This window comes from Musca domestica, unplaced genomic scaffold (assembly GCF_030504385.1).
Source record: "Musca domestica strain aabys unplaced genomic scaffold, Musca_domestica.polishedcontigs.V.1.1 110, whole genome shotgun sequence".
NCBI classification, from domain to species: Eukaryota; Metazoa; Arthropoda; class Insecta; order Diptera; family Muscidae; genus Musca; species Musca domestica.
Window position 1 is genome coordinate 700,714 of NW_026712134.1, and position 12,374 is coordinate 713,087.

General features: G+C 35.7%; 2 protein-coding genes and 1 long non-coding RNA gene across 7 annotated transcripts; 2 read left to right on the forward strand and 1 right to left on the reverse strand.

The window, feature by feature from the left end:
• The first annotated feature begins 237 nt into the window (after window positions 1-237).
• Window positions 238-5,857, forward strand: LOC131800371 (conserved oligomeric Golgi complex subunit 8-like). Of its 4 annotated transcripts, XM_059132135.1 has the most exons (3): window positions 238-1,102; window positions 1,189-1,330; window positions 5,752-5,857. In XM_059132135.1, the coding sequence occupies exons 1-2, from the start codon at window positions 434-436 to the stop codon at window positions 1,216-1,218; spliced, it is 699 nt and encodes a 232-aa protein (XP_058988118.1). In that variant the 5' UTR covers window positions 238-433; the 3' UTR covers window positions 1,219-1,330; window positions 5,752-5,857. The 4 variants fall into 4 exon arrangements, with proteins under 4 accessions (XP_058988118.1, XP_058988117.1, XP_058988116.1 ...); XM_059132134.1 differs by having other exon boundaries at window positions 238-1,330; XM_059132133.1 differs by lacking the exon at window positions 5,752-5,857 and adding an exon at window positions 3,283-4,912 and having other exon boundaries at window positions 238-1,330.
• Window positions 5,067-5,758, reverse strand: LOC131807127 (uncharacterized). Of its 2 annotated transcripts, XR_009344297.1 has the most exons (3): window positions 5,545-5,758; window positions 5,409-5,482; window positions 5,067-5,343 (listed from the first exon to the last, which is right to left on the reverse strand). It is a non-coding gene; the product is annotated as an uncharacterized LOC131807127 (long non-coding RNA). The 2 variants fall into 2 exon arrangements; XR_009344298.1 differs by having other exon boundaries at window positions 5,067-5,482.
• A 1,834-nt stretch (window positions 5,858-7,691) lies between the features above and the next one.
• LOC101894822 (protein adenylyltransferase Fic) lies at window positions 7,692-12,367 on the forward strand. The gene is made up of 4 exons (XM_005187262.4): window positions 7,692-8,865; window positions 8,930-9,133; window positions 9,197-9,334; window positions 11,747-12,367. The coding sequence occupies exons 1-4, from the start codon at window positions 7,913-7,915 to the stop codon at window positions 12,057-12,059; spliced, it is 1,608 nt and encodes a 535-aa protein (XP_005187319.1). The 5' UTR covers window positions 7,692-7,912; the 3' UTR covers window positions 12,060-12,367.
• The last annotated feature ends 7 nt before the right edge of the window (window positions 12,368-12,374 follow it).

The window sequence follows — 12,374 nt, forward strand, 5'->3', positions numbered from 1 at the left end:
AAAAAAATGGTTAAACATATTTTAGATAACTCCAAATTTTTAAGCAAAAATGTTATTAAATTTTTTTGGAAAACTCTTAACTGATTTTTGGGATTCTTAGAAAATATTTTCAAAATCCCACCTTCTACGAAAAAAAAAAATTCTTTAAAGCTATGATAACAATTCTTAAAATCTCCACATTTGTTCTAAGAAAAATAGTCTTAGTCTTTTTTTTTTTTTTTTTTTTTTTTCTCAGTCGCTATTCAACTTTTGTTGACGATAGACTTTTTCGCGCCGGTCGCAACCAAGACTTTTTTGCTTTGTCTTTTGTTTACTCACACATACACACACACTGCAGTAACATTTTCATACAAAACAAATCGTTTTTTGGTTTCTTTTTATATTATTGAAACAATTTCTTTTTCTGAAGAAAAGTGTTTTTCCAACTCACCGGATGGATGACGAGGACCCACCTCCTCGTTTTTTGCCGAGGAGGAAATATGAGGCTGGAAGTAACCCGGACAGCAAGAAGTTTAAAAATCTTCAAACACCAACAACAATAAAAAACAAAATGGTTTTTGTTTCGGAAACGAGTTCACCAACACCAACAACATCTACAGCTGCACAAGTTACTGAAGACACCAGTCATCAAAACAATGATACAAATGAAATTATTTCTAAAAATACTAATAACCCCACTACCAATTATCCCAATACCATTATTTCCAACACAAATAGATCCAATCCCAATAATTCAAACAATAGCGCCAACACCGATAAATCCATCATTTCACAATCCATTCATCCCAACAACTCACACTCCAACCATCCCACTCCCATAGCGGCCACAACTAACACCAATCAAGAAGATTTTCACAACTACAAAACATATCAAAATACACAGATTCTCTACAACAAACTGCATCCTGGTCCTTTTTATGTATTAGTTAAGACTGATGAACCCATCAGCTCAAAGAGGAAAAATTCTGAGCTTCATTTATATGCAAAGCTAACTAATGCAAACATAAATTATCATTTTGTTTCAAAAAACATAGCATACAAGACTTTCCGTTTAACTTTCAACAACAGCGATTCAGCGAATAGTTTTGTTTTGGATTCGAAAGTAAAGCAAATTGGCCTTAATGCATTTATACCGGATACATTTGTGCAAAAATTTTATGTTGTAAAATCGGTACCTACTTTTTTCAGCGGCAAAATGATCATAGATCAAATCAATAACAGCGATAATGATTTTAAAGCGGTGTCTGTATACCGATTCAATTATAAGAACGAAAATGGACAATACGTCCCATCACAAACAATTAAAATAGGAATTGTAGCGAACTTCATGGTAAAACAAATACGAATGTTCAATTGTTTAGCTGAGTGTGAATTGTATACCCCACCTACACGTCTTTGCAAAAACTGCGGCCGTCTGGGCCACATTGCAATTAGATGTCGATCATATAAAAGATGTCTTCACTGTGGAAGGAAGATAGATTGTCCTAATAATTGTGGCGAATTAAAATGCGACTTTTGTCTCTCAACCACTAAATGCAATAACTTTTGTTCTATGCCCAGATGTATTTTATGTAACGACGATAAACATAATGCCATGGAATCAAAAAAATGTCCCAAGTACACCGAGGAAAAAAATATTAGGGAGGCTATGGCTATCTCAAATCTGTCCAGAAATGAAATTATTCGCAAAAGCAAGCCCAATTATTATGCAATTTTTGATGACCCACAATATGAGAACGATTTTCCTTTGATTTCTACAATGACTAAGCCTGTACGCAAATCACTGGATGAGGAGCTAAATCGGAAATTAACAAAAACTAAATATAGTAAAGTGGTATCTTCGGTTCCGAAACGGATCCACGTAACAGGAGACGAAGAAAATATAACTCCCAGCAAACCATCATATGATTTTAGAAATTTTTCTAAAGTTACGGAATATGAAAAAATGATATCATCTTTTACAAATCAAATGGCAATTATTTTATCAGAGGCCAATTGCAGTGAAGGATTAGACATGTTAAACTGTTTTGCAAGTGCACTAAAGATAGCTTCAGAAGGAAACTCTGAAGTTCCCCCAAATAAAAACAATGAAAATTTTGCAGTACAACATTCAAAGTCTTAGTAAAAACAAAAACTATCTCGATTTATACATAAATAATTTATCAGTGGACATCTGTATACTAAGTGAAATTTTTAATGTCAACGAAAAAAATAACAACTCTTTCCTAAGGAATTACAATTTGATTTGCAAAAAACGAAGCGATAATTATGGTGGTGTAGCCTTTTTACATAAGAACAATATTTTTATGAAAAAAATCTCTTTCAATACGGATTTGGACATTTTGGTCTGTGAAACCACTAATCTATGCCCCAATTTCACCTTCGTATCAGTATATTTTCCTCATTCTGTTAAATCCAATCATTTAAAGAGAGAATTATCTAAACTTTTTACACTGCTTGAAGGAAAACCAAACGTGTTCATAGCTGGAGATTTTAATGCAAGATGCAGAGATTACGGAGATATCTTTGACACTGTTCGTGGTTCGACTGTGAAAACTTTGTTTGATGGTTCAATATTCCGATGCATTAATGATGGTTCTGCAACTTTCAAGAAAAATTTGTATGACAATTCTCCTGGTTCTGTCCTGGATCTCACTTTTACTAACTCGGCATACCATTTTACATGGAAGGTGCAAAACATTACTATCGGTGGTAGTCATCATAAGCCAATACTACTAGATATTAGTAATATTAAACATAAAGAAAAAACCTTTCTTGCAAAAAAACACCTTTTGAATAATATATGCAATCTTCATATAGGAACGGATATGCATACAATACAATCAGAGTTAAGTCATCAAGTAAAGAATTCTACTTTTGCTATTGGACCGAAAACAAAATTCAATTCATGGTGGAACGAGGATCTAAAAAGGTTACTTCGTCTCAAAGATGCCGCTGAGAAAAAGTTCGAAAGCTATAAAAATACTGAAAATGCCTTAAATGCTATAGAAGCTAAAAATAATTTCAGAAATGCCGTTAAAAAAGCCAAAGCCCTTGCACAAGTTTCCAAAATCAATGAGTTAAACACCATCTCAAACTCAAAGTCTCTTTTCCGCTACATCAAGGGATGTAAGTCCTTTTTTGAAAATCAAACTCATTCAAAGTGGTGTTCCGACAACAATATCGTCTTTCTACAACATTTGAAGGACCAAGTTCCAAATAACAATCAAAATATTTTCAATGACGAATACTTAAAAAAATCCGATGTTTTTTCATTTGCAGAGCTACAAAAAGTTCTTGATATGAAGAAGAAGCCATCTGCAGCTGGCCTGGATGGCATAACATATGAAATGGTAAATAATCTTTCCATACAATCCAAACACCATCTTTTAGTCGCATATAATAAATTATGGAGAAACTGCAATTATCTTGATGAATGGAGAGAAATCAAAATTGTGCCCATTCCCAAAAAAGACAAAGATCTGGATATTCCAACTAATTTCAGGCCAATTGCCTTGATTTCTGTTTTTGCAAAAATAATAAATCTAATGGTAAAGCAACGCCTAAATCTCTATATTGATGATAACAAATTGCTTCCACATAGATCATATGCCTATAGGAAACACGTATCTACATCAACATGCATCAACGACATTCTTCACACAATAAACTTTCACAAGGAAAGAAATGAGAAAGTTGTTATACTATCAATGGATGTATCTAAGGCCTATGAATGTGTAGACATCAGCTGTCTACGAATGATCTTGCAACAATTGGATATTCCCGAGCAAATCAGAACTTGGATCCTAAACTTTCTATGCAAAAGAACACTCAGAATGGGAAACTCCCTGCTAAATATTTACAATGGCATTCCTCAAGGAAGTTGTTTAAGCCCAACTCTGTTTAATTTATACACACTAGGCCTGCATGGTATTTCAGATGGGAACACTAATCTTTTTCAATACGCTGATGACTTCATTCTATTAGTTCACGACTTCGACTTTGATCTGGCAAATAGAATTTTACAAAAAAAAGCAAGTAATTTCGTCAACTTACTTATGAAATTAAACCTTAGCGTCAATATAGAAAAAACAGCTGTTATGTATGTTGCCAAAGGAGGCCGTAAGAAACCTCATGTCATGATCAATGGAAACCAGGTTAAAGTTGTAACATCCATAAAATTTTTGGGTAGACACATTAAAAACAGTCTGTCCTTGAAAGAACATTACGATGAGGTGATACTATCTTGCAAAAACACTTTAAACGCTCTAAAGATGGTAACTGGCCCAAAGAAAGGATTACATCCAGCAAAAGCAGTAAATTTAAGTAAATCTCTGATTTTTTCCAAGACAGAATATGCAATATCATCAATGGCTCACAGACCAGCATACATAAATAAAAAATTAACTTCTTTTCAAAATCAACTTTTAAGAAGAAACTTGGGACTGGTGCCATCAACGCCAAATCATGTTGTATGTGCTCTCGCTGGTATTCTTCCAACGGATTTAAGAGCCCAACAGCTTGCGGCTAAAGAGTTGTTAAGATTAAAAATTTATAATCTTTCTCTATATGATTACTTCACAACGAACTCATCTCAGAAAACGAGCATTGGATACGTCTACAACAATTTCAAAAACATATTTGATAAAACAAGAATTGGTTACAACGTAAAATCGTCAAAAATTGAGACAAAACTAAACATTTTTAATTTCTCAAAAAGTGATGTTGCTTCTGAGTGCATACAATCTCATTTTCGCAAAATGTTTAACGAGCTAAAATCTCAAGGGGTTTCCATTTGGGCAACAGATGCCTCGGTAAACAATAATAACACAGGATGCGCTGTCTGTAACATATCCTCAAGTCAGAACTTCTTATTTAAAATCGAAGAAAAGTTATCTTCTCTAGCTGGAGAACTACGAGCTATAGAAAAAGCTATAGATATAATAATTGAAGACGGAATCAGCATGGCTGCGATCTTCACAGACAGTAAAAATGCGTGTCTTCTTTTACAAGATAACTCCTCCAACAATTACACCACATACAACATAATACAAAAAATTAATAACTCATCTATATGCAAAGTGACTTTTATTTGGGTTCCATCACATGTTGGAATTTCCTTAAATGAAACTGCCGATTTCTATGCAAAACAAGCTACGGAAGCTGGATGTGTTATACCATATGAACTCTCGGTCACAGATGCAATCCAAAAGATTGAAGCAAATCTCTGGAACGATTTTGTTGAACTTTTCAAAGAAACTTCTCTGCACAAAGGATCTTATTTCTTCCGCTTCTTCCCAAATCCTCCCAAACAACCATGGTATAAAAACTCTAGCATGAAACCTGAAAACATAAAAATCATTAATAGACTTTTTACTGGACATACATATACCAAAAAATATTTTCACCGTGTTGGTATTTCCAACTCCAGTTTATGCGAGACCTGCAATGTGATCGAGGATGAAAATCACATTATCTTCCACTGCAAGAAATTTAATAGAGAAAGAAATGAACACAACCTTTTTAAAACACACAATAACTTACCGGATGTCCTCATGGCCAAAGATTTTCAACTCATAGATGATCTCCTGAATTTCATTAGCAAATGTAAAATTGTTTTATGAAATCATTTAATCTTTTTATCCTGTCAAAATCAAAATATTGCTTTTCTTGTTTTGTTTTGCTACACTCCTTTCAAAAAAAAAAAAAAAAACAAAAGCTTTGTTTATACGTATATTCATGTATACTTAGATGCACTAACACATATGTATCCTCATGTAAAAAGAAGAGAAATAAAGAGAGTACTTTTATATGGTTTCAAGTAACCAACAACTAGCACTGGTGAATGAACACTCCGTGTTCCACCAACACACTTGACAACGTATGAAGTACAAAAAAAAAAAAAAAAATGTTTTTTCTCAAAATGTTGTCTGCTGTCAATTAGATTTTCCACAAAAATCAGGTAATTATTTTTAGTCCTTTATTCACTTCGGCTCATGGTAGAAGCATCAACGCTTGGCAACATTGATATATCAATATGTTATTCCTTCGTAGTGAATGGATCCATTCAATAACAGCTGTTTGATGTTTATTGTCAAAATGTTGTTAGTTGCCAACTAGATTCATTCTCATTTTCCACAAAAAATTACTTAATTATTTTCCGTCCTTCACTCATTAAAGCACATGGTAGAAGAATTCAGGTAGATGCTTGGGAACATTGATATGTCAATATGTTTTAATTTTTTTTTTTTCAAAAATAAGTAGATTTTTTCTTATGCGGCATCAATCGGAGCTTGTTATAATATGCAATTTTCAACAATTTTTACTAATTTGAATAATTTTCCAGTCAAAAATTTCAATTTCAAAATTGCTTTGAGAGATCATTGTCCCAGTAGCTGTGTCGATGCGATTACCTATTTTATTCTATGACAATTCAACACCACTTGATGAGAAAATCAGAGGGTATCCATTTCGAGTGAATGCTAGTATCCATTTCGAGTAAATGAAAACTGTTTTTATACAAAGTAACGACAGAATTATTTTCTCGTTTGCTCTGTTAAAAATAATAATTCAAATAATGTTGTTTGGAGAATGGGAACCTAAATTCCATCCATTCAAAGTGAATGCGTTCATTAAATAACAGCTGTTTGCTGTTCATCGTCAAAATTCTGTTATTTGTCAATCCAAAATAAGAGGATATCCATTCAAAGTGAATACTTCATTATTTGCCTCTCTTCCCTAACCCAAAATGTTTGATGCAAATTAAAAATATTTAATTGATCTTTTCCGAATTGGCAACTCAACTTGCCGACAAAATAAGAGGATATCCATTTAAAGTGAATACTTTTAATAAATAATAACATCGTAACAGTCAAAAAGAATATATTTGTGGAAAGATGTCAAAAATCGAGCTTCCCCACAAAAAGGCAGCAGCTTATTTCCCTGACGCTTCCTCATTACTGAGCTAAGAACCGTGGGGTGAATGAAATTGCATATACCATGATAAATAATGGTAAATGGAAATTCAAAATAAGTCAAAAAGCAGTTAAGTTCCAGTACCAAATTTGAAACAATTCGGGTGAATGATGTCGCTAAAATCATCAAATTACCGAATAACAGGAGGTATCGTTAAATGGGGGCTGTACGAACACGTGGAACGACATGGTCCATCATCGAACTTGACCTGACAACACACAAAGGACTGGCCTATCTTAATTCGTTTCGACTCTAGCGTGATTAAAACAGATGGATCGACAGGGCTATACCGTCTTAGAATTTTATGCTGATCAAGAACATAATATACAATTATTAATTCGATATAAAAAACTATTCGCAAAGGATGTAAAACGCATTAATAAATCCAATATTCGTCTGTCTATAAAACTCTAATAACATTTGATATTTCTGTTCGATTTCACATATTTATTCCCATTTTTCATATGTCGGCTTTTACTCAAGATATGCCATATTGCGTTGTTATTTACTCCGTATCTATGATTTTTTGTGTGATTGTTGGGGAGTGTCGTTTATTTTATATTTAATTTATGTTTTATAGATAATTTAATAAGATTTTGTGGATTTCAATATTAAAAAATAAAATCCATACACCACAGCCCGAGTTGCCAACCACCCAAAAACGGATTCTACAACCCTAACAAACCATATCGATCTTGTGATCCCTATACGACGTCAGCTGTTGTTTTTGTTTCTGCGTACACGTCAGATCCATCCAGTGCATACCACGTACATTCATTCAAGCAATTGAATTGAAAATAATAATGGAAATTTTAATAAATTTGTATAAAACATTCCGGAAAAACGAAAACTTATAGAAATAATTTTCCATTGGAACGAAAGAGAGAGAAAGAGAGGGGAGAGTCAACAAGCAAGCAGCCAAAACTCCACTCACAATATGACAAAACCCAGGCGCCTGTCCGCCTCCACAAAGGCAGCTGGTCACAAAACATCAAATATGTGCTTAGACAGACAACCCACATTCCCCATGGAGGTCAGTGATTTTGTGGTGGCAGCAGCAGCCACAGCAACTGGACCCAGAAATTCATTGGTTTTACATTTGACCTATCATCATTTGATTGTGTTCCTGTCAGGAGTGCTGGCAGCCTGTATCTATTATCATATGCCATGGGCGGCACAATACCCACAACGTCAGCTGCAACACTTGCCAGCCGAGCATTATTTGCAAATACGTGACGATTTTGCCATTTATTCCAAGGAAGCAGAAGAAAATACCCAACCACAACAGGCCATAAAGGAATTCTATGGAGAAAGTGGGGCGGCCGTGGCCAAGCTACCGCCAGAGGATGACACGAATGTCAAAGAGGCCTTGGCCAATTTGAAAATTGCCCAACAAATGCATCAGTCGGGCAGGGAGGAAAAGGCACAGCGTTTATTTGAACATGCCTATGCGTTGGCGCCCAAACATCCCGAGGTCCTACTGAGATTTGGTGAATATTTGGAACAACGAGATGTTGTCTTGGCAGATCAATACTACTTCCAGGCTCTTACCATAAATCCTGGCTGCTCAGAGGCTGTGGCCCATCGCCAGCGTACCGCTGCCATTGTACAATCCATTGATGAGAGACGTCTACTCGAATTAGATCGCAAGCGGGATGCCCTCTCGGGTATACATGAATCGAACGCTGCCCTAAGACGGGCAAAGAAAGAGGCTTATTTTCAACATATCTATCATTCGGTTGGTATTGAGGGCAATACCATGACATTGGCTCAGACTCGTTCCATACTCGAGACTCGCATGGCTGTGGATGGGAAATCGATTGACGAACACAATGAAATTTTGGGTTTGGATTTGGCCATGAAATTCATCAATGCCAGTTTGGTTAATAAGTAAGAAGCTCAAACATTAAAATATTCCTCACAAATAATATCATGTACTTTATCCTCTATCTAGAATGGAAATAACCCTAAAGGACATTTTGGAAATACACCGTCGTGTCTTGGGCCATGTGGATCCCATTGAGGGTGGGGAATTTCGCCGCACTCAGGTTTATGTGGGCGGCCATGTTCCCCCAGGTCCCGGAGATTTATCTATTCTTATGCGCCATTTTGAAAATTGGTTAAATTCAGAACAGAGTCTATCCTTGCACCCAATCAAGTAATTTTTGAAAAATAGTTATTTGAAGGATATTGTATTAAATTTTAAATTTTGTTTCCCTAGACATGCCGCTCTGGCCCACTACAAATTGGTACACATTCATCCATTTATCGACGGCAATGGCAGGACTTCCAGGCTATTAATGAACACACTCTTGATGAGGGCCGGTTACCCTCCAGTTATTATACCAAAGCAACAAAGGTAAGGAAGATAATTGAAGGGAATTCTATGTCGATTTAGCAATGTCCGTTCGTCTTTCCGTCTGTGGAAATCACTCTAGCTTCCGAAGGAAATGAAGTAGATTGATACAACTTTACTCAAATGTATATTATGTCTGCAGGACTTTTGATATTGAAAATGGGCCATGTAAGTGCAGGTTTTGGAAAAGTCCCCATATAACGTACCTCCTTATTTTCGGTATTTTGGTGATTTAAGCGACATTATTCACCGGACATGTTTCAAATTTGGTATTTGAAGATCGTAATGGATATTACAGCCTATGACAGAAAATTGTCTGTGCGGGTCTACATCTTCGTATAGCTCCCAAATAACCGTACCTCCCGATATTCGGTATTTTCATGATTTTAGCGACATTATTCAGCGGAATTGTGTCAAATTTGGTATTTAAAGTTCGAAATCGATATTACAGCCTACGACAGAAAATTATCCGTACAGGTCCACGCCTTCGTATAGCTACCGTATAACGTCATCTCCCGATATTCGGTATTTTGATGATTTTAGCGACATTATTCACCGGAATTGTTTCAAATTTGGTATTTGAAGTTAGTAATAGATACTACAGCCTATGACAGAAAATTGTCTGCGAAGGTCATCGTCTTCGTATAGCTCCCATATAACGCTACCTCCCGATATTTGGTATTTTGATGATTTTAGCGACATTATTCACCGGAATTTTTTCAAATTTTGCATCTGAAGTTCGTAATGAATACTACAGCCTGTGACAGAAAATTGTCTGCGAAAGTCCTCGTCTTCGTATAGCTCCCATATAACGCTACCTCCCGATATTCGGTATTTTGATGATTTCAGCGACGTTATTCACCGGAATTGTTTCAAATTTGGTATTTGAAGTTCGATATAGATACTACAGCCTATGACAGAAAACTGTCCGTGCAGGTCCACGTTTTGGTGTAGCCCTCATATAACGTCAACTCCCGATATTCGGTATTTAGATGATTTTAGCGACATTATTCACCGGAATTGTTTCAAATTTGGTATTTGATGTGCGTAATAGATACTACAGCCTATGACAGAAAACTGTCTTCGAAGGTCCACGTCTTTGTATAGCCCCCATATAACGCTACCTCCCGATATTTGGTATTTTAATAATTTTTGCAATATTTTTCGCCGCAATTGTTTCAAATTAGGTATTTGAAGTGCGTAATGGATACTACAGCCTATGCCAGAAAATTGTCTGTTTAGGTCCACGTCTTCGTATAGCTCCCATATAACTGTACCTCCCTATATTCGATATTTTGATGATTTTAGCGACATTATTCACCGGAATTGTTTCAAATTTCGCATCTGAAGTTCGTAATGAATACTACAGCCTGTGACAGAAAATTGTCCGTGCAGGTCCACGTCTTCGTATAGCCTCCATATAACAGCACCTTCCAATATTCGGTATTTTGATGATTTTAGTGACATTATTCACCGGAATTGTTTCAAATTTGATATTTGAAGTTCGTAATGGATACTACAGCCTATGACAGAAAATTATCTGCGAAGGTCCTCGTCTTCGTATAGCTCCCATATAACTGTACCTCCCTATTTTCGGTATTTTTGGTGATTTAAGCGACATTATTCACTGGAATTGTTTTAAATTTGTTATTTAAAGTTCGTAATGGATAATACAGCCTATGACAGAAAATTATCTGCGAAGGTCCTCGTCTTCGTATAGCTCCCATATAAGGCTACCCTCCGATATTCGGTATTTTGATGATTTTTGCTACATTATTCACCGGAATTGTTTCAAATTTGCTATTTGAAGTTCGTAACGGATACTGCAGCCTATGACAGAAAATTGTCCGTGCAGCTCGACGTCTTCGTGTAGCCCTCATATAACGTCAACTCCCGATATTCGGTATTTAGATGATTTTAGCGACATTATTCACCGGAATTGTTTCAAATTTGGTATTTGATGTGCGTAATAGATACTACAGCCTATGACAGAAAATTGTCTGAGCAGGTTCACGTCTTCGTATAGCCCCCATATAACCGTACCTCCCGATAATCGGTATTTTGATGATTTTAGCGGCATTATTCACCGCAAATGTTTCAAATTTGGTATTCGATGTTCGTAAGGAATACTAGAACCTAAGGCAGAAAATTGTCGGTGCAGCTCCACGTTTGAGTATAGCCCCCATATAACGGTACATCCCTATATTCGGTATTTTGGTGATTTAAGCAACATTATTCACCGGAATAGTTTCAAATTTGGTATTCGGAGTTCGTAATGGATACTACAGCCTATGATAGAAAATTGTCTGTGCATGTCCACATTATCCACCTCATTTTTTTCAAGTTTCGCATTTTAATATTGTAATGGCTTATGACAAAAATTGAACCCCCTTTTTCTGTTTTTTTTTTTTTCAGACACAAATATTACCAATATCTCCAGGTGGCCAATGAGGGTGACATACGACCCTTTGTACGTTTCATTGCTGAATGTACGGAAAAAACTCTAGACCTGTACTTGTGGGCCACCAGTGATTTGCCGCAGCAAATACCAATGTTGGAACAAACCGAAAATACCCTAGCCAACATTGATAAACTACTAACCCCATCTACGAATAATGCGGCGGCAGATACCTCACCGGCAACAACGACGAGTCCATCGCCCAGCAGCAGCAGCACTAATGACTTTGAAGAAGATTTCTTTGAGTCCGGTTCGGGAGATATTTCCTAGCGGTTGCTTCTAAAGCTTTTCATATTCCACATGATATTAAAACGACTCATAAAAATAACTGTGATCCAATATTTTTCTCTTTTCCATAACCGAAACTTTGTAAATATGTATAGATGAATTGTGGAGACTAAACCAAAGCTATGTAATGAATTATTGACAATGATGACCATGTGTGTATTGTACATACGAAAATGTTATATTATGTTGTTCTAGTTGTTAAGTAAGTTAGAAGAAATCTACTTATAAAAATTATTTAATTTTATTTTTTTCCATTAGTTTCTAAAACACACATCCTTCCCTCAAAAACTAACAGCA

Coding starts and splice junctions, on each gene's coding strand:
- LOC101894822 (XM_005187262.4), top strand. CDS start 7,913: ATGACAAAACCCAGGCGCCTGTCCGCCTCCACAAAGGCAGCTGGTCAC. Junction 8,866..8,929: donor AATGCCAGTTTGGTTAATAA/GTAAGAAGCTCA, acceptor TCCTCTATCTAG/AATGGAAATAACCCTAAAGG. Junction 9,134..9,196: donor CTATCCTTGCACCCAATCAA/GTAATTTTTGAA, acceptor TTGTTTCCCTAG/ACATGCCGCTCTGGCCCACT.
- LOC131800371 (XM_059132132.1), top strand. CDS start 1,196: ATGATCATAGATCAAATCAATAACAGCGATAATGATTTTAAAGCGGTG.